We start from the raw sequence: 22617 nt of genomic DNA, 5'->3' as shown, positions 1-22617 counted from the left end.
AGGGTCAGAGCCCACCCCGAGGGTCAGAGCCCCTCCCCGAGGGTCAGAGCCCCATCACCTGAGGGTCAGAGCCCCTCCCCGAGAGGCAGAGCCCCCCCGACGAGGGTCAGAGCCCACCCCCAAGGGTCAGAGCCCCCTCTCCCCACAAGGGTCAGAGCCTCATCACCTGAGGGTCAGAGCCTCTCCCCACGAAGGATGTGGTACTGTCCTTGTGAGCCAGCATCCTTGACCGTGTCCTTGAGGCGCTCGTGGAAGGACTGGCCAGCCGCTGCTGTGTCGGCTGCACCACACGTGGATAGTGAAGGATAGCAGCTGTGGTGTCTGTGCTTTAGGATATGGCTGCAGTGACGTCTGTGTACAGAAATCTTAGTGAGTCGGCCATTTTTTAAATGTCAGTTAAGTACACACAGACATCTGAGTCTCAAACAAGTGACTTCCTCGTGGGCCCTCTAGGATGGGGGCCCTCAAGCCACCTCCCTGAGGACTGGCTGAGTTGAGTTTTTATGTCCTGTGTATGCTTGGCTGTAAGTCATCAGCCTTGGGATGACTTTAAGGATCAGAGTGTGTTTACCAAAAACAATGGCTTTCTAGGGACTTCCCTGGTGGTCCGGTGGCTAAACTCCATGCTCCCAATGCAGGAGGGCTAGGTTCAATCAATCCCATCAGGGAACTATTCACAGATCCCACATGCTACAACTAAGGTAAATTTTTAACCATAAATTGAAAGAGACCCCACATGCCTGAGGCAGGGCACAAAACAAAAAACTGATGTCATATTTAAAAGGAGCAGTATAAAAGGGAATGGGGTACAACATATAGGACATTTCATCCCACTAGAGGTCACCTTCATTTGCCAAGAGACTGGTCCTGCCATCCTCCCGTGTTGCAGTGACACTAAGGTACAGAGTCTAAGCCTCAGAATTCACAGGAGAGAGGGTGAACTCTGTTTATCCTAACTCATGACCATTTTTTTTTCCCTACTGAGTCATTGACTTACCAGGCAATAAAAGCTGCAAACAGTCTTTTATTGTTCCTAGTATATTTTTCTTACACGATGATAAAAAAGAGTAGATGAGGGGTCATTACAGCATATTGTCGTTGACTGGGCATGCCTAACGTCAGTGTGTGGTATCAGATTTATAACATATGGAGAGGAAATTAGGATACAATTTAGATGGGCTGTCCGGTGACTGAGCTGATAGGATCTAGGATTCAGAAGGAATAAGTGCGTGTAAGTGTTAGTCCCTCAGTCATGTCCAACTCTTTGAGATCCTGTGGACTGTAGCCCGCCAGGCTTCTCTGTCCATGAAATTCTCCAGGCAAGAATACTGGAGTGGGTTGTCATTCCCTTCTCCAGGGGATCTTCCCGACCCAGGTCTCCTCATTGCAGGCAGATTCTTGACCATCTGAGCCACCAGGAGGGAAGCCCTTCGGAAGGAGATTGCTTTTTAATTTTTTTTAAGGGGAATATATTCTATCCTAAGGGCTTCCCCGGTGGTTCAGCAGTCAAGAACCCACCCGCTATGCAGGAGACACGACAGCAGCCATGGGTTCAGTCTCTGGGTCGGGAAGATCCCCTGGAGAAGGAAATGGCAACCCGCTCCAGTATTCTTGCCTTGAGAATCCCATGGACAGAGGAGCCTGGCGGACTGCAGTCCATGGGATCGCAAAGAGCTGGACACTACTGAGCAGCTAAACAACAACGTTCTACTCTAAGTCCAAACAGAATGTCATCAATTCAAAATAAATAGGTGAGCACAGACCAGCCTTCTTTCTAGCCTGGTCCTTGATCAACTTCTCTTCGGGCTTATTCACTGTATTCATGGAGAAGCCCGGCCAGGATCCATCATAAAACAGCTGTATCTTCTACAAAATGTAGTACTTTGTTCTGGTTTTTAAATCTGACTGCTAAGAATCTGGCCCTCTGCAACCTCATTCACTGTTGAAAGTTCCGAAGGGTTCAGTAAATCGCACCGTTCTTCCCCTGGAGTTCCGGAACAATTGAAAAATACAATAGAATGAAGGAAAGTGGAACTGAAGATATTGCTGCTGATTCTGAGAAAGCTTATATTGGAGAATGTAGGGGGGGGTTTTGGTAGGCAAGTGGGTTACCTACTTTACAGCCCTGGAATTAAAGAAACATTCTCACTCAGTCATGGACAGTGAAAGCCAATCTGTTCCCCCAACCCCCTCCACCCACACAACCTCACTGCCCAGAGGAAGGGGGCACAGGGTAGTGCAAATCCAGCCAGTCACCCCCTCTGGGGAGTGTGTGTGAAGATTACCCTGGCGGAGGGCCCCATGGGGAAACCAGAGGTGTGTTTCTACCCTACCTCGTTCCCACCCAGGTAACTGTCCCAGAGTCTGCTGCATTATGAGAGTTGTCTGTTGCTGTGTGGTGCTCAATCATGTCTGACTCTTTGCAACCCCATGAACTGTAGCCCACCAGACTCCTCTGTCCATGGGATTCTTCAGGCAAGAATATTGGAGTGGGTTGCCATTTCCTCCTCCAGGGGACCTTCCCGACTCAGGGGTTGAACACGCATCTCTTGCATCTCCTGTGTTGGCAGGCAGATTCTTTACCACCGTCCCACCTGAGAAGCATTATCAGAGTTGGCTGACAGATCTGGACGCTCCTAGGATTAATGATGGGTTAAATTTTTGAGATGAGAACTCTCTCATGTAGCCTCTTCCAGTTGGGCTGCTTGTCACCACCCTAACCCCAGGCTTATTGTGCCGTGGTCCCTTCCAAGTCAGGCTCCAAACCCTGGGCCATGATTTACTGGGATATGAGATGAATCTGGGGCTTCCCAGGTGGTGCTAGTGGTAAAGAACCCGGCCGCCAATGCAAGAGATGCGAGTTCAATGCCTGGGTTGGGAAGATCCCCTGGAGGAGGGCATAGCAACCCACTCTAGTATTCTTGCCTGAAGAATCCCCATGGACAGAGGAGCCTGGCGGGCTACAGTCCATGGGATGGCAGAGTCGGACACAACTGAAGCGACTTAGCACACGCATATGCATGAGATGAATCTGATTTCATATTATCAAGGATCTAGTGATAAATAGTAAAAGGAGAAGCTTCTGCTAAGAGCACAAGAAGAAGAGTTTTTTGTCTTCTAAGATTATTCAGTTCAGTTCAGGTCAGTCATTCAGTTGTGTCCGACTCTTTGCGACCCCGTGAATTGCAGCATGCCAGGCCTCTCTGTCCATCACCAACTCCCGGAGTTTACTCAAACTCATGTCCATCGAGCCAGTGATGCCATCCAGCCATCTCATCCTCTGTTATCCCCTTCTCCTCCTGCCCCCAATCCCTCCCAGCATCAGTCTTTTCCAATGAGTCAACTCGTCGCATCAGGTGGCCAAAGTATTGGAGTTTCAGCCTTAGCATCAGGCCTTCCAAAGAACATCCAGGACTGATCTCCTTTAGGATGGACTGGTTGGACCTCCTTGCAGTCTAAGGGACTCTCAAGAGTCTTCTCCAACACCACAATTCAAAAGCATCAATTTTTCAGCGCTCAGCTTTCTTCACAGTCCAACTCTCACATCCATACATGACCACTGGAAAAACCATAGCCTTGACTAGACAAACCTTTGTTGGCAAAGTAATGTGTCTGCTTTTCAATATGCTACCTAGGTTGGTCATAACTTTCCTTCCAAGGAGTAATTTCATGGCTGCAGTCACCATCTACAGTGATTTTGGAGTCCAAGAAAATAAAGTCTGCCACTGTTTCCACTGTTTCCCCATCTATTTTCCATGAAGTGATGGGACCAGATGCCATAATCTTAGTTTTCTGAATGTTGAGCTTTAAGCCAACTTTTCCACTCCTCTTTCACTTTCATCAAGAGGCTTTTTAGATCCTCTTCACTTTCTGCCATAAGGGTGGTGTCATCTGCATATCTGAGGTTATTGATATTTCTCCCAGCAATCTTGATTCCAGCTTGTGCTTCTTCCAGCCCAGCGTTTCTCATGATGTACTCTGCATATAAGTTAAATAAGCAGGATGACAATATACAGCCTTGACATACTCCTTTTCCTATTTGAAACCAGTCTGTTGTTCCATGTCCAGTACAGGAACTACACAAATATGTGTCAGCTGGAAAATCTATAACAGTTTAGCAGGAAATGGAGTGAAGCACAAATCCCTTCCCTCCCTCACACCCACCCCATCCCGCTTCCTCCACAGGTGACACTGTTTTATATGTATCCTCCAAACCTTTAAAAACTATATATAACTGAGATTTTATTAGATACATCTTCTACAGCTGTCTCTTTTAACTTAATGGTACATTTTCAAGTCTTTCTTGTCCTTTTAGCATACTTATATCTTCCTTATCTTTTAGAAAATTTGACAACAGTATGGTTCATTTAACCATTCCTCTGGTAGACATTGTCAGTTTTTTGCCATTTCTAACGGTGCAACATCTGTCTTTGTGTGCTGCAAACAGCATTTAAAAGTGCTGTGGAATACCTTTCTCCTCTTAGCCCCCTGTTTGCAGTGGGTAAGCATGAATACAGAGACACTCTCAAGGTGGACACCTGAGCACAGCCCCCTGGGTGAGTCCCGAAGCCCACCCAGTGGCATCTCTGGGTTTGAAATTCTTCAGATGGGGAAGTTTCCATTTAAATCCATCCTTATTGGAGAAAATAGCTTATTTAGAAATTAACCCTCCCTTTCTCGCACAACTCCCAGTAGACCCCACTGGAAGTATAAGAACTTCCCTGGTGGTCCAGTAGCTAAGATTCTGCACTCCCAATGCAGGGGGCCTGGGTCCAACCCAGGATCAGGGAACTAGATCTCACTCGCCACAAGTAAGAGTTCCCATGCTGCAAGTAAGAGTTTGCACGCTTCATCTGAGACCCAGTGCAGCCAAATAAATAATTTTTTTAAAAAAGAAAGAAATGTAAGTTATAATACTTCCAGATCTGAGAGCATTAAATATACTAAAAGCTCAGGACATGTGACTCTTTGGAGGCATCTGCTTCCAAAATCAGCCATCTTTGTTAGCAGTAACAACCTGCAGAGGGCTGGGGTGGTGGCCGTGACAGTGACGCTTTAGGGATGGGGCCTCGTGCAGTTGTTCAGGAAGCCTGGTTGTGATGCTGTTCCACGAAGGAGAGCACTTCCTGAAGCTTCCAGTAGGGGGAGCTGTGGCTCACCTGCCCTGCCTCCTGGCTTTGTGTCTGTTCAGGGTCTCCCTCTTTCTGTCCTGATTAAAGCAACATTTTCTGCCTGGTCTCAGTCTCAAAGCCCTTAGATCTCTGATGGCTCCTTCTCACGGGAGCTGGAGTGACCTTTTTGGTTGTGGTGGGTTTTTTTTGGCCACAAATGGGATCTAGTTCCCTGACCAGGGATTGAATCTGTGCCCCCTGCATAAGATACCACGGAGTCTTAACCACTGGACTGGGCCAGGAAAGCTCCTGGCTGTGTCCTATTTATTCAGCCCACAGGTTTCAGGAAGGATTTAGGTATGTACAGGAACCTGACCTTGTCACTCTGCCTTGCGTAATACCTGTCACTGTTTGCAGTGCAAAGTGCTCCACGTGGAGTCCTCAGCCCTCCGTGAGGTGATGCCTGTCCATCTATCCAGCCCTGACTCTGGTCACAGAAACCCCGAGGAGCCCCAGCATGCCTGCCCCTGACCCCAGGCACCCAGGCTATAGGGTGGAGGGACAGGGCCAAGGGCAGTGCCCTCAGTGACCTGGGGAGCCAGAGAGAACCCTGCCCGAGAGGCTCCTGGAAAACTCACTGGCACATTCAGACACTCGGGTACACCCACGCCACACACACGCTTAGCTCTCTTTCCACATGTCATTCGCCCCATGCTCCATGGCAATGCTCCCCTCTTGCAGCCATACCCCTGCCTTCTCGAGTTGTGCACCTCCTGTTAGAGGGTTGGCCATAGCAGCCACCCTTCCCCAGGTGGTGGGGATGCCCCCTGGTCTCCGGTTCCTGTGGCCTCTCTGCCCGCTGGCCAATACACAGTCCCTCAAGTGTCCCTCTGTGGTTATTTAACGTCTCCTGGCGATCGTGTCCCGTGAGGTCCCTTGACAAGGGTCCTGCCTTTGTCTGCACCGCACAGGCAGCCCCTGCGTCAGCATTAGTCCTGTGTGAGCAGGGTCTGGGAAGCAAGGCTGGTCCTCCGTGGGCCAGCCTGGTCCGAGGAGGTTTCAGGCCCCAAACAGGACCTTCCAGTCCCTGGTGCCCTTGTGGCTCTTTCTTCCTGACCCTCCCCTGACTGCGTCCTCTGGAACAGCAGTTTCTGAGATGTGTGCCCAGAAGCCAGCCCCACAGGATGGCCCTGTCCCCAGACAAAGCGCTGATGTCGCGAGTTTGAGACACACTGTGTTCTGAGGTTCATAGCCGCACACCAGCATCTGGAGAAGGCCCACAGTGAGGGACTGCTTACCCCGTCCAACCCAGTGACTCTCCAGTCCCCATGACTGTGGGATACTTGCATCATGTCACACTTCATACCAGTTTCTGTAAATACACTTCCTGATGTCATGGGTCATTAGCAAAGCCCCTCATCCTGCCGCTGTCACCAAGAGCTGCCCCAGGCTCATTTGGCCTCTCTACCCCGAGGGCCAGGCTCAGGTCCCCGGCCTGCAGGCTGAGAAGCGATGGAGGCATAGCTCTGCCTTGTCACTCTCAGCCCAGGTATCGATTTCTCTCTCCCACACCCAAGTGTTCCGGGGAGCCCTGCCCCGAGCCTGGCACGGGAGAGGTGCTCAGAGACTAAAGACAGGTTCAGCGACGGGTTACTACGTTCATTGTTCTGCTGGCCTCTGCCTGGCCCCGGAAAGGGTTGCCACACCTTCACACTGCGTTTCCCCAGCTAGGAAAGCACCACCTGCCTGCGCCCAACATCCACTGTGGGCTAGGACGCCGGTCTCTTTCCGGTGCCCCAGGCCTTGGGGTCCTCACCCTGACCACTCAGCGTAATGTACCAGAAGTCACACAGTGCCCACATGGCCTGCAGCCGGGCCCCTTAGTGAGGGGATGCTCCCTGGGCCCATCGTCCAGACTTGGAATCCAGTGTTTGCTCGAGAGGGGGATGATTCCAACTGACGATGGACTTGGGCCCTTTCTCTCCCAGCTTTCTCTCCCTGGGGCTTTCCTTCCTCGGCCAGACCATTGGATCTGTGTCCACCCCACCTGCCCGCAGAGCAGCGCCCGCAGCTGGTGGCGGTGACCTTTAGAAATCCCATCCAGTGTAAAGGCTGGTCGAGAGGTCAGAACAGGACCCCCCCGGCCCCTCAAGGTGTTTGAGGATTCTTACTAACGCCTCCACCTCGGGGAAGGAAGTGGTTGTTGTCACCTGCGGTGAGCTCTCCATTCCGTGGGCAAGCTTCTACCAGGGTGTCAATGTTAAAAGTCAACATCCCAGTTCATAACTTCAGCTCAGTGCCTCTCAGCTCCAGCACCCTCGTCAGTGCAGGGAGCTCAGGGTGGACAGGCAGAAAAGGGGGCGAAGCAAGGCCAACTTCCACGAGCTCTCCTTGGTGTCTGTACCCACTGGTATGATACTGCCCCTATCTTACAGATTTGGTGCGGAGAGTTATTTGATCACTGATTCTCCCCACTGAATTGCAAGCTGTCTGAGAAGAGGGCCTTTGTCTTGCTCACCAGTATCAGCAGTGCCTAGCAGAGGCCTATTGGGTGAGCAATCAGTAGGGACTTAATGAAATACCATAACCTCTCCTCTCTCATTAAAGGCGTGCTCAGCCATTCTTCCTACAGCTTATCACCAGTTAGGGTTTTTTTGTGTGTGTTGTTTTCTTTTACTTGATTGGATAATAAAGGGGCTTCCCAGGTGGTGCTAGTGGTAAAGAACCTGCCTGCCAGTGCAAGACACTCGGGAGACATGGGTTCAGTCCCTTGGGTTGGGAAGATCCCAGGGAGGAGGTCATGGCAACCCCCTCCAGTATTCCTGCCTGGAGAATCCCATGGACAGAGGAGTCTGCACCCTACAGTCCAAGGGGTCACAAAGAGTCCAACACAACTGAAGCGACTTAGCACGCACGCATGGATAATAAAGTCTTCATACTGTTTGACATACTTGGCTTTTCTCATGAAAGGGTCGGTTATTACTACTTTCAATTAATTTCTTCATAGGACAAATAGAATGATGTAGAATTTAGCAAAAGAGGAAAAGAATAATTTTTTGAAAGATAGAAACGGTTTTCTTGATTATGAAAAAAGGGGTTGTATGTAAGTGAATTTTATTTGTGGAAATACGAATTAGCCAATATCACTAATTTTAAAATATTTTTCTTTTGTGCATATATTATGCTGATATTTTACTATGGCTGTGTCCTTAATTGACTCATTCCTGGCTCCTTGATCCTCTTAGTGTGTTAGATGAGTAATATAGATGACATTTCCAACTTATTTTCTGAACTGCATGCTACTTAAGCCAGTAACAGGAATAACAAGTAGTTTCTTTGATTTAAAAAAAAAAAGTCAAGGGTTTAAAAATAAAAAAGAAAAAAAATTCCCTGGTGGTTCAGTGGTTAGGACGTCGCTTTCTCACTGCCAAGCGCCAAGGGCCCAGGTTCAGTCCTAGTCAGGGAACTAAAATTCCACAAACCATGCAGTGTGGCCAAGGGAAAAAAAAAAAGTCGAAGAGTTAAAAAATGCAAAACACACTTGGTCATGAGCCATTTAAAAGCAGGGCTTTCTGTCTTCGAGGTGAGAATTGGGAGGTCTGTAAATACTTTGAAGGGAAACAGTTGACAACAGGGCTGATGTATTACAGTTGTTTGTTAAATTTGTCAAGCATTCTGACATGGATTCTATTTTTTTAAATGATTTTATGTATTTATTTTGGCTGTCCGGGGTCTTTGTTGCTGTTTGGGCTTTGCTCTAGTGCGGCGAGTGGGGGCTACTCTCTAGTTGAGCTGTGTGGGCCTCTCTCGTTGCAGAGCATAAGCTTCAGCAGTTGTGGCATACAGGCTTAGCAGCTCTTCGGTGTGTGGGATCTTCCCAGACCAGGGATCGAACCTGTGTGTCCTGCACTGGCAGGCAGGTTCTTTACCGTGGACCCACCAAGGAAGCCCGAGAGTGCCCACTTTTGAAGATTTAAAATAAAACACAAAACTGTTTTGGCCACGTAGTTTAGGGATCTTAGATCTTAAGGATTGAACCTGGGCCTTTGGCAATGAGAACACGGAGTCATAACCACTGGAGCACCAGTAAATTCCCTCAAGTGCCCCTTTAGGAAGTCAGTCTAGATTCATTCACTCAGCAAACGTTGACTGAGTGTCTCTGTGGTCCAGGCACTGTGCTTCGTGTCAGGGACACGAGGGTGCTATATCTCCAGCCTTTGTGGAACTCGGTGTCTGCTAAAGGAGAAGGACTCAGAAGTGGCTGCAAAATAACCACCACTGAATATGATCAGCATGGATAGACTCTGTTAGAGGGTTGTGGTGACACAGAGGAAGCAGAGTACCAACGCCTGCCCCTTCTGGAAGGCCCCACAGACAGCTGAGACTTCCTCTCTTCTGCTCTACTTAGCTTTTCCCTCCTAGAGTTCTCTTCAACAAATTCCAAACTTTCTATCACTCTCAGTTCAGTTGTTCAGTTGTTCAGTTGTGTCTGACTCTTTGTGACCCCGTGGACTGCAGCAACGCCAGGTCCCGGAGTTTGCTCAAACCCATGTCCACAGAGTCAGTGATGCCATCCAACCATCTCATTCTCTGTCATCCCTTCTCCTCCTGCCTTCAATCTTTCCCAGCATCAAGGTCTTTTCCAATGAGTCACTTCTTCACATCAGCTGGCTAAAGTATTGGAGTTTCAGCTTCAGCATCAGTCCTTCCAATGTATATTCAGGACTGATTTCCTTTAGAATGGACTGGTTGGATCTCGTTGCAGTCCAAGGGACTCTCAAGAGTCTTCTTCAGTACCACAGTTCAAAAGTATTAGTTCTTTGGTGCTCAGCTTTCTTTATAGTCCAACTCTCACATCCATACATGACTACTGGAAAAACCATAGCTTGACTATCTATTACTTTACCTATAAATAATTCAATGTGCATCTCAAACAGATAAGGGCATAAAAAAAAAACAACAAACAACATAACCACAGTGCCAAATATAATTAACACTAAGTCCTTAGTATCATGTAATACCAATGAGATTTTCACATTTCCCTTCTTTTCTCAAATGTCCTTTATGGTTGGTGGAGTCAATCCAAACAAGTGCCATCCACAGCACTTGATTGTTTCTCTATTGTAGTGCATGCTTAATATGGCAAAAGGAAAGCAAGAAAACAGTAAATGGGACATGCCCACAAAGTAGGCTGTGATTTGGCCTATAGACAGGATCTTTACATCCCCTTTAGGGAGTGGTATGGGAGGGGGCTTGTGAATTTTTTCTATAAACATTTCTATATTGTTTGACTCGGTGCAAAGTGCATGTGTTATTTTCATATTAAAAGATAAAATCTTAATAAAACCAGGATAATAAACTGATTTTCATTGCTTTTATTCTTTATGATGTCTTTGACCAGGCACCTTTAAGTTCCTGCAAGAGCTTGGTCAGGGTGAACCCACCTGGGGTTTTATAGAGTGCTCTTTGGAGTGGAGTTTAGCAACAAGTCAAGGGTGGGTCGCTTGAGAAATGCATCAGTAAGGTGTCACTTAACTTGGACTTGGGCTAATTTTTAAATTGAATCTGGTTACAGTTGGAGAATCCGGTGGATGAAAAGCTTTGCAAATCTGTTGTTCTTGTTCTGCTACAGTGATTGGGGATTAGCGCATTGCTGTCAGTGTTTTAACACAAAATCTATTTCCTTCTTCCTCTTCCCCCACAGGCTTCAACCATGTTAAGAGCCTCCTTGGCACCCGTGTAAGTAACTGCTCTGAGGAATTGCTATTAAGGGGAATGGCTATGGGTAAAAATGGAATTCCAAGTGCTTTTAATCAATTCTCGTTTTAACTGCCTAATTTAGACGAATTCCTTTACTTAGCTGGAGCTCCATGTAGGTGTTAAAGGAAACAACTCTTTGCACCCTGCAAGGCTTCCCTGTCCTTCGCTATCTCCCAGAGCTTGCTCAAACTCATGTCCATCAAGGCAGTGATGGCACCCAACTATCTCACCCTCTGTCGCCCCGTCTCCTCCTGCCCTCAGTCTTTCCCAGTTGGCTCTTCGCATCAGGTGGCCAAAGTGTTGGAGCTTTAGCATCAGCATCAGTCCATTACTGGCAAGTAAATATGGCCCAAATAGGACAGTTTTTCCTCTTTCCAGTAGAAGCTCCCTAGCTATGGAACATTATCAAACTTGGTTTTTAAAATGGAACTTTTTTTGTCTAGAAAAAGCCTGTTTGAATTAAATTTTTTTTTTTTTACTTTTGAAATAATTTCAGAGTTTCAAAACAGAGAATTCCCATATATCCGTCACCCGGATTCCCAGTGTTACTGTTTTACACCAGCCCAGTGTAGTCATCAAAACGAGAAGATTAATGCTGACGCAGCACTGTCAGCTAACCTGCAGGCCTCACTCACACTTTACCAGTCGTTCCATCGTGTCCTTTCTGTGGACTGACATTCAGTCCAGGATCACACATGTTAGTCCTGTCACATCTTAGTTTCCTTTACTTCAAAATCCTTCTTCAGTCTTGGTCTTTTGTGGCCTTGACACTTTTGAAGAATACTGGCCAGCTGTTTATAATTGCAATTTAAAAAATATTTGTGTTACTTTTTAAACTCATAATAGTATCTGTCTCTGGGAAAAAAATTGAAATAATCAATGTGCCATGTACAGAGGTTTATTTACCATTTGCTTGTTTTAAATTGAAGATGCTCTTCCCCAAGAATGTTAACTGAGACCCCATTCGACGCCTCTTTTCTAGCTTTTTCTTCCGGGCACTGTAAGAGGATCTCATTTTGTCTTTTAAAAACTAACATTAAGGGAATTCCCTGGCAGTCCAGCGATTGGAACTCTGCACTCACTGCCAAGGGTGTGAGTTCCAACGTGGTCGGGGAACTAAGATCCTGCAAGCCACATGGTATGGCCAAAAAATAACCTAGCATGTAAATTTCTTCTATAATGTAAGTAATACATGCTCATTATAGAAATTTTGACTCCACAGAAACATATGAAGAAGAAAATTTAAAGAACCTCCACTCCTACCTCCCAGAAATATTAACCCAGTTTTTACTCTACCCTTAAAAACAAATGAAACCCTAAAAAAAAAAAAAGAAAAGAAAAAAGAAACCCTACATCTTTATCTTTTTACTCAGTTCTCAGTGAATCCTCATTGAATATTCATATTCTCTGCACAATATTAGAAGACTCATATTTTGTTTAGGTTTTAGTCTTTTTGTTTTGAAATAATTACAGATGCACCTGACGTTGAGTCCCCCAGTGGTGCCATCTCATCTGGCTGTAGTAAAACATTCAGATGAGGAAATTAACCTTGAGACAGTCCAGGCATTGTTTAGTTTTCAATTTTCTGTGCACTCCAATCTCCTTCTGTTCAACAAAACAAAATATGAGGTTGCTTGTTTTAAAGACAAGGCATCTAAGATGGTTCCTTCCATTTCTGGTGAACCAAATGCAGCTGTTGGGTCGTCCGCACCTTGTAGGTCTCTGAACAGAGATCTGTCTGATTTGAAACCTGCCTTAGCCTGAGGTCTGACTCAGGTCCTCTCAAGGAGGGTTTGCAAATTGTCCTACTTACTACCCGCTTCACCGGCATGTTGCTACTGCCACTTCCTGGCCACATCCTCCTACCTCCTGGAGGGTCAATGAGGTGCTCATCTTCAGGGTTGTTTTCTGACCCCTGGTCTGTCCTTCGGGCTTCCCTGTGACTCAGCTGGTAAAGAATCCACCTGCAATATGGGAGACCTGGGTTTGATCCCTGGATTAGGAAGATCCCCTGGAGAAGGGAGAAGCTACCCACTCCAGTATTCTGGCCTGGAGAATTCCATGGACTACAGTCCATGGGGTCACAAAGAGTTGGACACGACTGAGCAACTTTCACTTCGCTATCCTTCCCATCCCCCCAAGCCTGTCCCTCAGGCTTGAGGGGGACAAGTTTTTAGGGCAGACCCTAGGGGCCTGCTGACACTACTAAGACTTTGGATTTTGCTCAGAATCTTAGAACTTGGATAGGAAGTTATGAGGTCTCCAAGGCAATTTCATCCCCATGGTGTGGAGCCCTGGTCTATGTGCATGCAGTGGTTTCCATAGCCATTAGGCAGACTCCTTGTTTTAGGAAAAGTTATATAGATCTTGGTACATAAATGAGAGGCAGAGATGAGCCCATTGAAGCGGGGATGGGGCCCTGGAACCCAGCCCTCTCAGTGGAGGTCTGGAGTTGATGCCAGGAGCACAGAGAGAGCAAGTGGACCCCTGCCTGTCCAGTCTGTCAGAGCCACTTGAGATGGGACGTCATGATACTCAGGAGGTATAATGAATGTGCCCTTGTGCCCTTTTCTTTCTCTTTGAACTTGTGTTGCTGAGCAGGAAATTGAAGGATGTCCCATTACTGCCCTCCTTGGATTATGAGAAACTGAAGAAGGATTTGATTTTGGGGAGTGACCGCTTGAAAGCCTTCTTGTTGCAGGCTCTACGCTGGGTACGTACCTTTTTCTTAAAGTGGAAAAAAAAAAAAAAGACCACGCTGGTTTTCTTGACTGGCTCCCTTGCTTGTATCTTTCAACCCATCTTCTCGAAATCTTTCTTCCTGCTTCCTGCTGATACCAAGAGCTAAAATTAAAAAATCAGCTTCTGACGATCACTGCGGTCTCTTAAAAAAAAAACAAAACCCTTATACTGACATCATAGCTGCCATAACACTCACTTGATGATTTGATACATGCAATTTCCAGGCCCTGGAGTCACCCTGTCCTCTGGCCCTTCCCTGGTTGTGAGGCAGACCCGCAGCCGGTGGTGTCAGCCTGTTAGAGCTCAGGGTCCCTTTCATACTGGCCCCCACAGAGACCTCCAGATTTAGGTATTCCTGTGTAGCCACATCAAGAGAGAAAACTTATTAATAAGTCTTTAAGGAAAATAAAGCCTAAATAGCAGCTTTTCTGGGGATTCCCTGGGAGTCCCAGTGGTTAGGACTCCTTACTTCCACTGCAGAGGGCACTGCTTCTGCCAAGGGGCAGGCAGAAAAAGAAAAAAAAAAGGCTTCATTAAAAAAATAAATAGAAACTTCCTTGGTGGTCAGTGGCTAAGACTTTTCACTCCCAGTGCAGGGGCCCGGGTTTGATTCCTGGTCAGGAAACTAGATCCCACATGCTGCAACTAAGACCCAGTGCAACCAAATAAAAATGAATAAGTAAATAAATAAATGGTTGCTTTTGTCCCCAGTGTTCAGATTGATCACAGTTAAGGCAGTGATTCCCAAGTCTACTGGTCTCAAACCTCTTGACAGGGTCAAAAATTACTGACTCCCAAGCCTTTTAGTCTCAAACCTCTTGACACAGTCAAAAATTACTGAGGAACTCAAAGAGGTTTGTTTGTGTGAAATTTTTTCTGCCAAAATTTATAGTATTAACAGTTAAAACTGAGAAAATATATATGTATTAATTCATTAAAAATGAACAATAATAGGACTTCCCTGGCGGTCAAGTGGTTAAGATACCACACTTCCATTGCAGAGGGAGCAGGCTTGATTCCTGGTCAGGGAAATAAGAGCTCATATGCTGTGCGTGTGGCATGACCAAAGAATAAAAATAAATAAACACTAATAAACCGAGGATATAACATAAATGCCATTTTTATGAAAAGTAACTATTTTCCAAACTAAAAAAATTAGAAGTCTGACATTATTTGCGTTTTTATAAATTTCTTTAATGTCTGGCTTGATGGAGGACAGCTGAATTCTCATCTCTGCTTCTACATGGTCACAGTTATACACTTCATCTAGCCTCTGAGAAACTGATCATTAAAAAGACAAAACATGTCTTAGTATCATTATAGAAATAATTGTGACCTTGTAGATCCCTCTGTAGGGACTCTGGGGACCCCCAGCATTCTCCAGACTATACTTTGAGAACCGCTGGTGCAAGCCAACACTGGTTCACTCCTTAACTGAACAGTCTACTCTGATTGACCCGCAGTAGTGTCAGACCTCTTCAGGGATCTTGACATCAAAATGCCTTTGTGTCGTTTCCCCATCTCTGGATAAGAATAGCTCTCCTCACGTGCACTCTGATGGCTGGTAGCACTTCCGGGAATGTGTTTTGGGGGAGAACTCTGAGTGTGCATCCAGACCAGCAGGAGAGTCCAGCAACCAGTTAGCATGTCTGCTCTGTCCAGTTGACTGGAGTGGGTGGGGCGACGAGAGTAACCTGCCCGGAGGTTTGCCACTGCCCTGGTCACCAGCCTCCCCGGGGCTCTTGAATTACCCACTGTGTTCTCGCTGTTGGTCTCCGCTAGTGAGCCTCGTGGTGAGACCTGGCATTCCTTTGCTTACTGAATGACACTGTCATAGAACAAGCAGCAGAAAGACACAGATCCTTATAAGATTCTGTCTGAGACCCCCCCAGCACCCCCACCTCAGCCCCACACACCAGCCCGGCAGAGGCCTGTGAACTCAACAGATGAGCGGCAGCCCCTAGGTGTGACCGTGAGCAGCATGTGGGTGAGAAGACAGAGTGGCAGGCTACCAGAACCGAACTGTGCAGGTCCCCAGAGGCAGGTGTCAGAGACAGACTGGACCTGCTGCAGCCGAGGAGAGAGTGAAAGCCCCTCAGTCATGTCTGGCTCTTTGCCACCCCACGGACTATACAGTCCATGGACTTCTCCAGGCCAGGATACTGGAGTGGGTAGCCTTTCCCTTCTCCAGGGGATCTTCCCAACCGAGGGATCGAACCCAGGTCTCCCGCATTGCAGGTGGATTCTTTACCAGCTGAGCCACCAGGGAAGGCCAAGAATACTGGAGTGGGTAGCCTAATTCCTTCTCCAGCGGATCTTTCCCACCCAGGAATTGAACTGGGGTCTCCTGCACTGCAAGCGGATTCTTTACTAACTGAGCTATCAGGGAAGCCTGCCAAGGAGAGGGGCCCTGGGAAAGAGAAGGGAAGGCAGTGCCAGCGGTGCCCCACACAGACGTGCACGCACACACAGTATCCTCGGTGGTGCTGTGCAGCCCCCTGTAGAATGAATGTGCTCTGTGGGCCCGGCGCTCACTCACAGCCCTCCCCTTCGGGCACCTCCCTCAGCTGGACCATGCATCCTAGCCCGCACCACGCTCACATGTCCCTTGAGGCCTGAGAGTCTGCTTATCCTTCAAGGACCAACTCTTGAGCCACTTTCGGGGAAAAAAAAAAAAAAACCCTCCAGGCATTGGGGAGCCCTCCCTTATCTGGTCCCTTGCAGTCCCATCATTTTCCACTTTCACTGCTCAGGAGCATATGTGTGTTAGGTGACTCCTACATCACCCATTAGGAGGTTCACTGTAATTTTTCATTCACTGACATGTCGGCTGGTTGACCAGCTGCTCAGCTGTGTGTCACTCATTTGGTTTGGTGAAAGGCATAGTTACTGGTGCCACCCGTGATGAGAAAATGCCTTTTCCCCATGTTCACACTTCGACCTCGCTACTCTTGTTTTTCTTCCCCCTAGCGCTTGACCACATCGCACCCCGGAGAGCAGAGGGAGACCGTCCTGCAGGCCTACATCAGCAACGACCTGTTGGACTGTCACAGCCACAGCCAGGTCGGTGGGAGACGGGCCAGTGCCCCGCCGGGGCCTGCCCTTCTGGAGAGGGTCTTAGAAGGAGGAGGCCCTTGGTCTCTATGCATGTCTTCCGCGGAGTGATCGTATGTCAGCCTGGGGCTTCTGTTAGCTTCTGAGATCCGCTGTCCAGCCTGGACTTGAGCCCACTTTTCGCTCCTAATGCAGAGCCCTAATAGACAAGCTAGTACTGCCTGGTTCACCTCTGCATCTCTTTGCTGCCATTTTCTTTCTTTCTTTTTCTTCAAAGTCTCTGCTCTTGCCCTCACGCCACTGCTTACCATGAGTCTGAAAACTCAGCAGGACTTAGAATGGGCAAGGTAAAGAAGCAGGTTCCAGTTGTTTTCATCTGGGCCTGCCTTCTACACATGTCTTCCACACTATGTGTATAGAGCTTTGGACCAGATAGGTCTAATGGTGCCGTGGGGGAAGTATGGGGTTTAAAAGGACATGAACTGGTCTCAGATCTCGGCCCCACCAACAGCTGGCTGACACCCGTAAGCAAGTTTCTGGCCTCAGGGAGCTTTCCCACACCAAGTCACCTGCCTTGGGAGGTTGTGGGGTGGTTGTGCGAGGTCACATGTGGGATGGACGTGACTCGGCGCCCAGTGCAGAGGGGTCCACAGTGGTGGTTCTCCTCCCCACCCCCAGCCCCTTCCACGTTCTCAGCACCTGTTCCCAGACGGGAGGAGTATCGAGAGCTTGGCTGTGGCCTACAGTGAGAAGATACTGCATCTCATTATTTCACTTGCATCTTTATCTAGGATGCTCTAAAAACCTTCATCTCCCTACTGTTAAGGGAGTGGAGTATCTGTACCTCTTCGGAACCTGATGAAACAGCTCCTCAAGGAGGCTTGTCACACGTGATGTGTTGTGTACACAGGCAGCAACCCTGAGGGTTTTGCGTTTCTTCTTTGTACATAATCTTATTGCTCCCATGAAAGAGTTGTGTTAAGTATGAAAAATAGTCTCTCAAATTCTAGAGTTATTTTCTTTAACCTTTTTTGTTGTTGTTGGTATTGTAATGACATTGAATCTAGCTGAATTAGGCATTGAAGCAGCTAAATTATAAGCTCTCCTGACTTATAAACTCAAATCCGGTTGTATTGAATTGAATCAGAATTCAGTACTGATTCTTTCTGAATTATGATATTTCATTGAATCTAAGATGCAGTTCCCCCTGCCTCACGCTAGCATCTATAAGAATAGCCGATAGCCTGTTACAGTTTCATTGGCAGTGCAGTTTTCTTTCTTGGTTGTGCATAAAAAAATACATCCTCTAATAAAAAGTGTTTTAGGTTTTATGATACATGATATTTGTCAAAATGCTGTAATCTTTATAGCCACTGAAGCTGTCATATCTTCCTCAAGTCATTATTTTTTTTTATTGGTATGGCTTATTTATTTATTTATTTTTCAATAAGAAATGAGCTGGAGTTATCTTAAGATGTCGGAGAATCTGCAGAATGGGGAAACTCCTTGGGAAACATGGATGCCGTGTCACTATGACACCAAAATAAGTTGGGATATAAGTATTTGTCTCACAGCTTGTTTATCCGTTTGTGTCTCGACAGACACTTGAGTTGCCTCTCCCTTTTGGCTGTTGTGAATAATGCTGCTTTGAACATGGGTGTGCACATCCTCACTCTTGTCTTAATCAGTTCCTTGTTTTTCTTTATAGTAGCCTCATTTGCATATGTCCCCAGAATAATACAGTGTTTGATTTGGGGTTTGCTGAGTATCAAGTACAAACCTTACTCTGCAAGGAATGGGTACTATTTCCAGGTTAGATGAAGGCACCTAGGGGAAGGTGACATGAACAAAATTGCTGGATTATAATCAGACATAGCTCCCCTGGGCTCTTATTGGTTCCTCTGGGGACATTGGTAGTTAGAGTCAAGAGAGAGTCTGGGGAAGCATAGGGCATCTGGCAGGGCTGAAATGTAGCCCAGGTACTGGTTATCTGGTAGCAGTGTGTATGGCCAAGGGGAATGGTGAGGCACTCTAATTTGGGTTTTAAGCTCGCCTGGTCTGCTCATAGTTCTCAGGAGTTGATCACACTTCTGTGGGTGAACAGACTTTCCACAGCTGGTCCACACAGCAGGGTGTGGACAGGGAGCTGAAACTTCATCAGCATGTGAGCAGGGATGTCCAAGTACGCATGAGTCTGGGCTCACCAGCCCAGGTATGTTGCACTCTGCTTGAAAATGTGTTACATGGTAAGCTACTGTGGAATCCTGACTGTATTTACTACAACTGCATAGTCTATGCCCTAGCAAAAACACGCCTAAGTATAATCCCAACAGAAATATGCCATATGTTCAATTGCAAGAGGTATAAGAATGTTCATAGCAACAGTATTTATAAGAACCAGAACACTGGCTATAACCAAATGTCCATCAGGAGCAGAATGGATAAGTCATCTGCAATACATTTTTAAGATGGGATATATTGAGCCATTGGGCCATCGGGCTTCCCTGGTGGGTCAGATGGTAAAGAATCTGCCTGCAACGCAGGAGGCCTGGGTTCGATCCCTGGGTGGGGAAGATTCCTTGGAGAAGGGAATGGACAGAGGAGCCTGACGGGCTACAGTCCATGGGGTCACGAAAAGTCGGACATGACTGAGCAAATAGCACTTTCCTTTTCATACACTGAGCCATGGAAAGGAGCATATAGCATACGACATGGATGAGTCTCAAAAACATGATGTTGAATGAGAAAGTGAAGTCGCTCAGTTGTGTCCAACTCTTTGTGACCCCATGGATTGTAACCTACCAGGTTTCTCCATCCATGGGATTTCCCAGGCAAGAGTACTGGAGTGGGTTGCCATTTCCTTCTCTAGGGGATCTTCCCAACCCAGGGATCGAACCCGGGTCTCCCACACTGTAGGCAGACGCTTTTACCATCTGAGCCACCAGGGAAGTCATTGAATGAGAAAAGTCAGATATAAAAGAATAAATACAGCATGGCTTTATTTATTTAAAAAATTTAAAACAGTACTAACACACGATAGAAGAAGCCAGGAGAGATGTTGCCCTTGGTTGAGATAAGGACCCTCGGAGGGCATCTGGAGCTTGGATAATGTTTCTTTTTTGATGTTGTTGTTCTGTTTCTTGATGTGACTGTCAGTTAGCCACATGTCTGCTTTGTGAAAACCTATCAAGCTGTATACTCATGATCTGGGCAATATTCTGATGGATGTTATATTTCAATAAAATTTTTACCTAAACAAAGATGGCACAATGGCAATAGGCATCTTGGGGGTGACAGCCTTCACTATGCCACTCTTTTGAGTCAGTCATTCAGCTTGCACTAATGGCCCTCCACCTCTGGGGCAAAGCTGCCTTCCAGAAATCTCTCTCCACCAAACATATATTGATTCCTTTCACCCCTTTCCTGAACTGGATTTCTGTTTCCAACATTCTATAATTGTCTTTTTGGTGGAGCACAGCCTTTAGTTAATAGCTTCTAGAGAAAGGATAGATTGGGAGAGTATATTTTTCGAGGCTGTGTATGTCTGAAAATATCTTTATTCATTGTGTAGAACTCTGGGTTGTAAATAATCATCCTTCAGAATTTTGAATATATTGCTTCATTGCCTTTTAGGTTTCAATGTTGCTTTTGAAAAGTCCAAAGCCTTTCTAATTCCTGACCCTTTGTATGTGAACTGCTTTTGTTTCTGGGAGTATGTTGAGTCTTTTCCTTTTCGCCAGTGTTAATGAATTTCCCATTGATGTCTTTCATGATGTGTATTTGATTCATTTTGGGGGAGCACTTTTTGAACCCTTTCAATCTGACAGCTGTAATTCTGGGAACTTTTCTGGAGTTATTTTGTTGATTTCTTCTCTTGTTTTCTCTGTTCATAGGTAGGTAGGTAAGGGTTTGGTTGCCAGTGTTCTGGGAGGCAGCTAGGAGAGGAGGAGGGGGTGGCTGTTGAGCTGCTTTCGTGTGGAAGCTCGCTCTCCTGCATCTGGTGTTCTCCATCCAGAGACCTTCTGTGTGGCCCTCAAGAGAGAGTGTGCCAGCTGTGTGGTGTGGGGTGCACAGGAGGCCACGGAGCAGGAGCAGCGTGTGGCACTGAGCCACTGGTCCTGTAGCTTTCATTCCTCCTTGATTTTCCTCCAGTTCTGGTGACTTCTGAGAATTAAGTGACGTAAACCGGGTAATTCCTTCCTCATCGCCTGTTTGGCATTCTTGGGTCTGCTGAGTGTGTTATCTTCCTGCATTCCTAATCCCAAAATTGTGTTGTCATGGTTTCTGGTGCTATCTTCTGTGTCCTGGAGAATATCTGTCTCCTTAAAAACTCCATTTACTGCTGGTTTTATGGTGGTTTTGGAGGAGCAAAATTAGACATGTGTGCTGGGTCATTCATTCTACCCGGAAAAACATCAGCAACAATAATAGCCAGCAGCATTGCCTCCGTGGAGTCAGTCACCAGTGTAAATCCTTTGAATAATTAACTCTTCTACTCTGTAAGTCTGAACAACTTCTTTTTTAAAAAATTTAATATAAATGTATTTATTTTAATTGGAGGCTAATTACTTTACAATATTGTCTTGGTTTTGATATACATTGACATCAATCCGCCACGGGTGTACATGTGTTCCCCATCCTGAACCCCCCTCCCACCACCCTCCCCATCCCATCCCTCTGGGTCATCCCAGTGCACCAGCCCCAGGCATCCTGCATCATGCATTGAACCTGGACTGGCAATTCGTTTCACATATGATAATATACATGTTATAGTGCCATTCTCCCAAGTCATCCCACCCTCACCCTCTCCCACAGAGTCCAAAAGACTTGAACAACTTCCTTTTGCCAAGTCACAGAAAAGATCAGTTGGAAATCAAAACTGAATCACCTCTAATAAATTCACGCAGAGGGAGACTACAGCAGACCCTCAGAGGAGACACAGGCTTCCCTCTCGCTTGTGTTTACCTCCATTGTTTTTCCTCGTTTGACATTTTGATGTCCCCCCCCCCCCCGCCGCCCCGACCCCATACAGAGGAGCGTGCTTCAGCTGCTGCAGTCCAAGAGTGAGGTGGTACGGCAGTACACAGCCAGGCTCATCAACGCTTTTGCATCCCTAGCAGAAGGTAAGATGTCAGCTTTCCTTGTCAACTGGGAAAAAAAAGTTGAGGATTATGTTTTATTTGGCTGAAGAAATGGACAGGCCGGGACACGGCATATCAGATAGCTCTGAGAGACTGCTCCAAAGAGATGAGGGAGGAGCCGGGACATATAGGCCTTTTGGCAACAAAGACCTGGTAGTTGAAACTTCAAAAGATGACTGTTAAAGCCAGACCTCTTCAGGAATTCTTTCCTGGTGGCTCAGCAGTAAAGAATTCGTCTGCCAATGCAGGACACATAGGTTTGATCCCTGGGTCAGAAAGATCCCCTGGAGAAGAAAATGACAACCCACTCCAGTATTCTTGCCTGGGAAATCCCATGGACAGAGAAGCCCGGAGGGCTACAATCCTGGGGGCTGCAGAGTTGGACACAACTTAGAGACAAACGTGCAGGAAGATGCAGGAGTCTGGGCTCGCTGAAGTCATTCCTTTGATGTGCACCTCAGCTGTCTGGGGCCAGTGTTCTGCTTTTCTCCACCCTGAGCCCCCTCAGGGCTCACTGTCCAGGGTGGCTGTAGTGACTTGATGGCTCCAGCATCCCTTGTTTACTGATAGGGCAGCAACATTTTCCTTTTTCATTGATATCTTCAAAGAGAAGAGCTAGGTCTTGCGGCTATGTTTTTCCCTGGGAAAAGAGACATTCCCCCCAACTTTCTTAGCAATGACATGTGCTTCCTCAATACATTAATTTAATGTCTCTAAAGACTTTTGTGAAAGTTAGCTGTTGTCCCACGGTTGTGGTTTATGTCAGAGCAAATTTTCATGGTTTCGGAGTTTATTTTGTCAGCCTCCGG

At 46.8% G+C, this 22617-nt stretch overlaps 1 protein-coding gene across 1 annotated transcript in view; it reads left to right on the top strand.

The window, feature by feature from the left end:
* Positions 1-22617, top strand: part of ARMC9 (armadillo repeat containing 9) — a 93571-nt gene that overhangs the window by 37531 nt on the left and 33423 nt on the right. The window contains exons 10-13 of the mRNA XM_040229374.1: positions 10816-10850; positions 13473-13584; positions 16584-16676; positions 21700-21790. Coding sequence (XP_040085308.1) covers positions 10816-10850; positions 13473-13584; positions 16584-16676; positions 21700-21790 — 331 coding nt within the window. The remainder of the gene's footprint in view (positions 1-10815; positions 10851-13472; positions 13585-16583; positions 16677-21699; positions 21791-22617) is intronic.

Source organism: Oryx dammah, unplaced genomic scaffold (assembly GCF_014754425.2).
Source record: "Oryx dammah isolate SB20612 unplaced genomic scaffold, SCBI_Odam_1.1 HiC_scaffold_27, whole genome shotgun sequence".
NCBI classification, from domain to species: domain Eukaryota; kingdom Metazoa; phylum Chordata; class Mammalia; order Artiodactyla; family Bovidae; genus Oryx; species Oryx dammah.
Note: the sequence above shows the minus strand (reverse complement) of the source record. Positions and strands in the feature narration are given on the sequence as shown.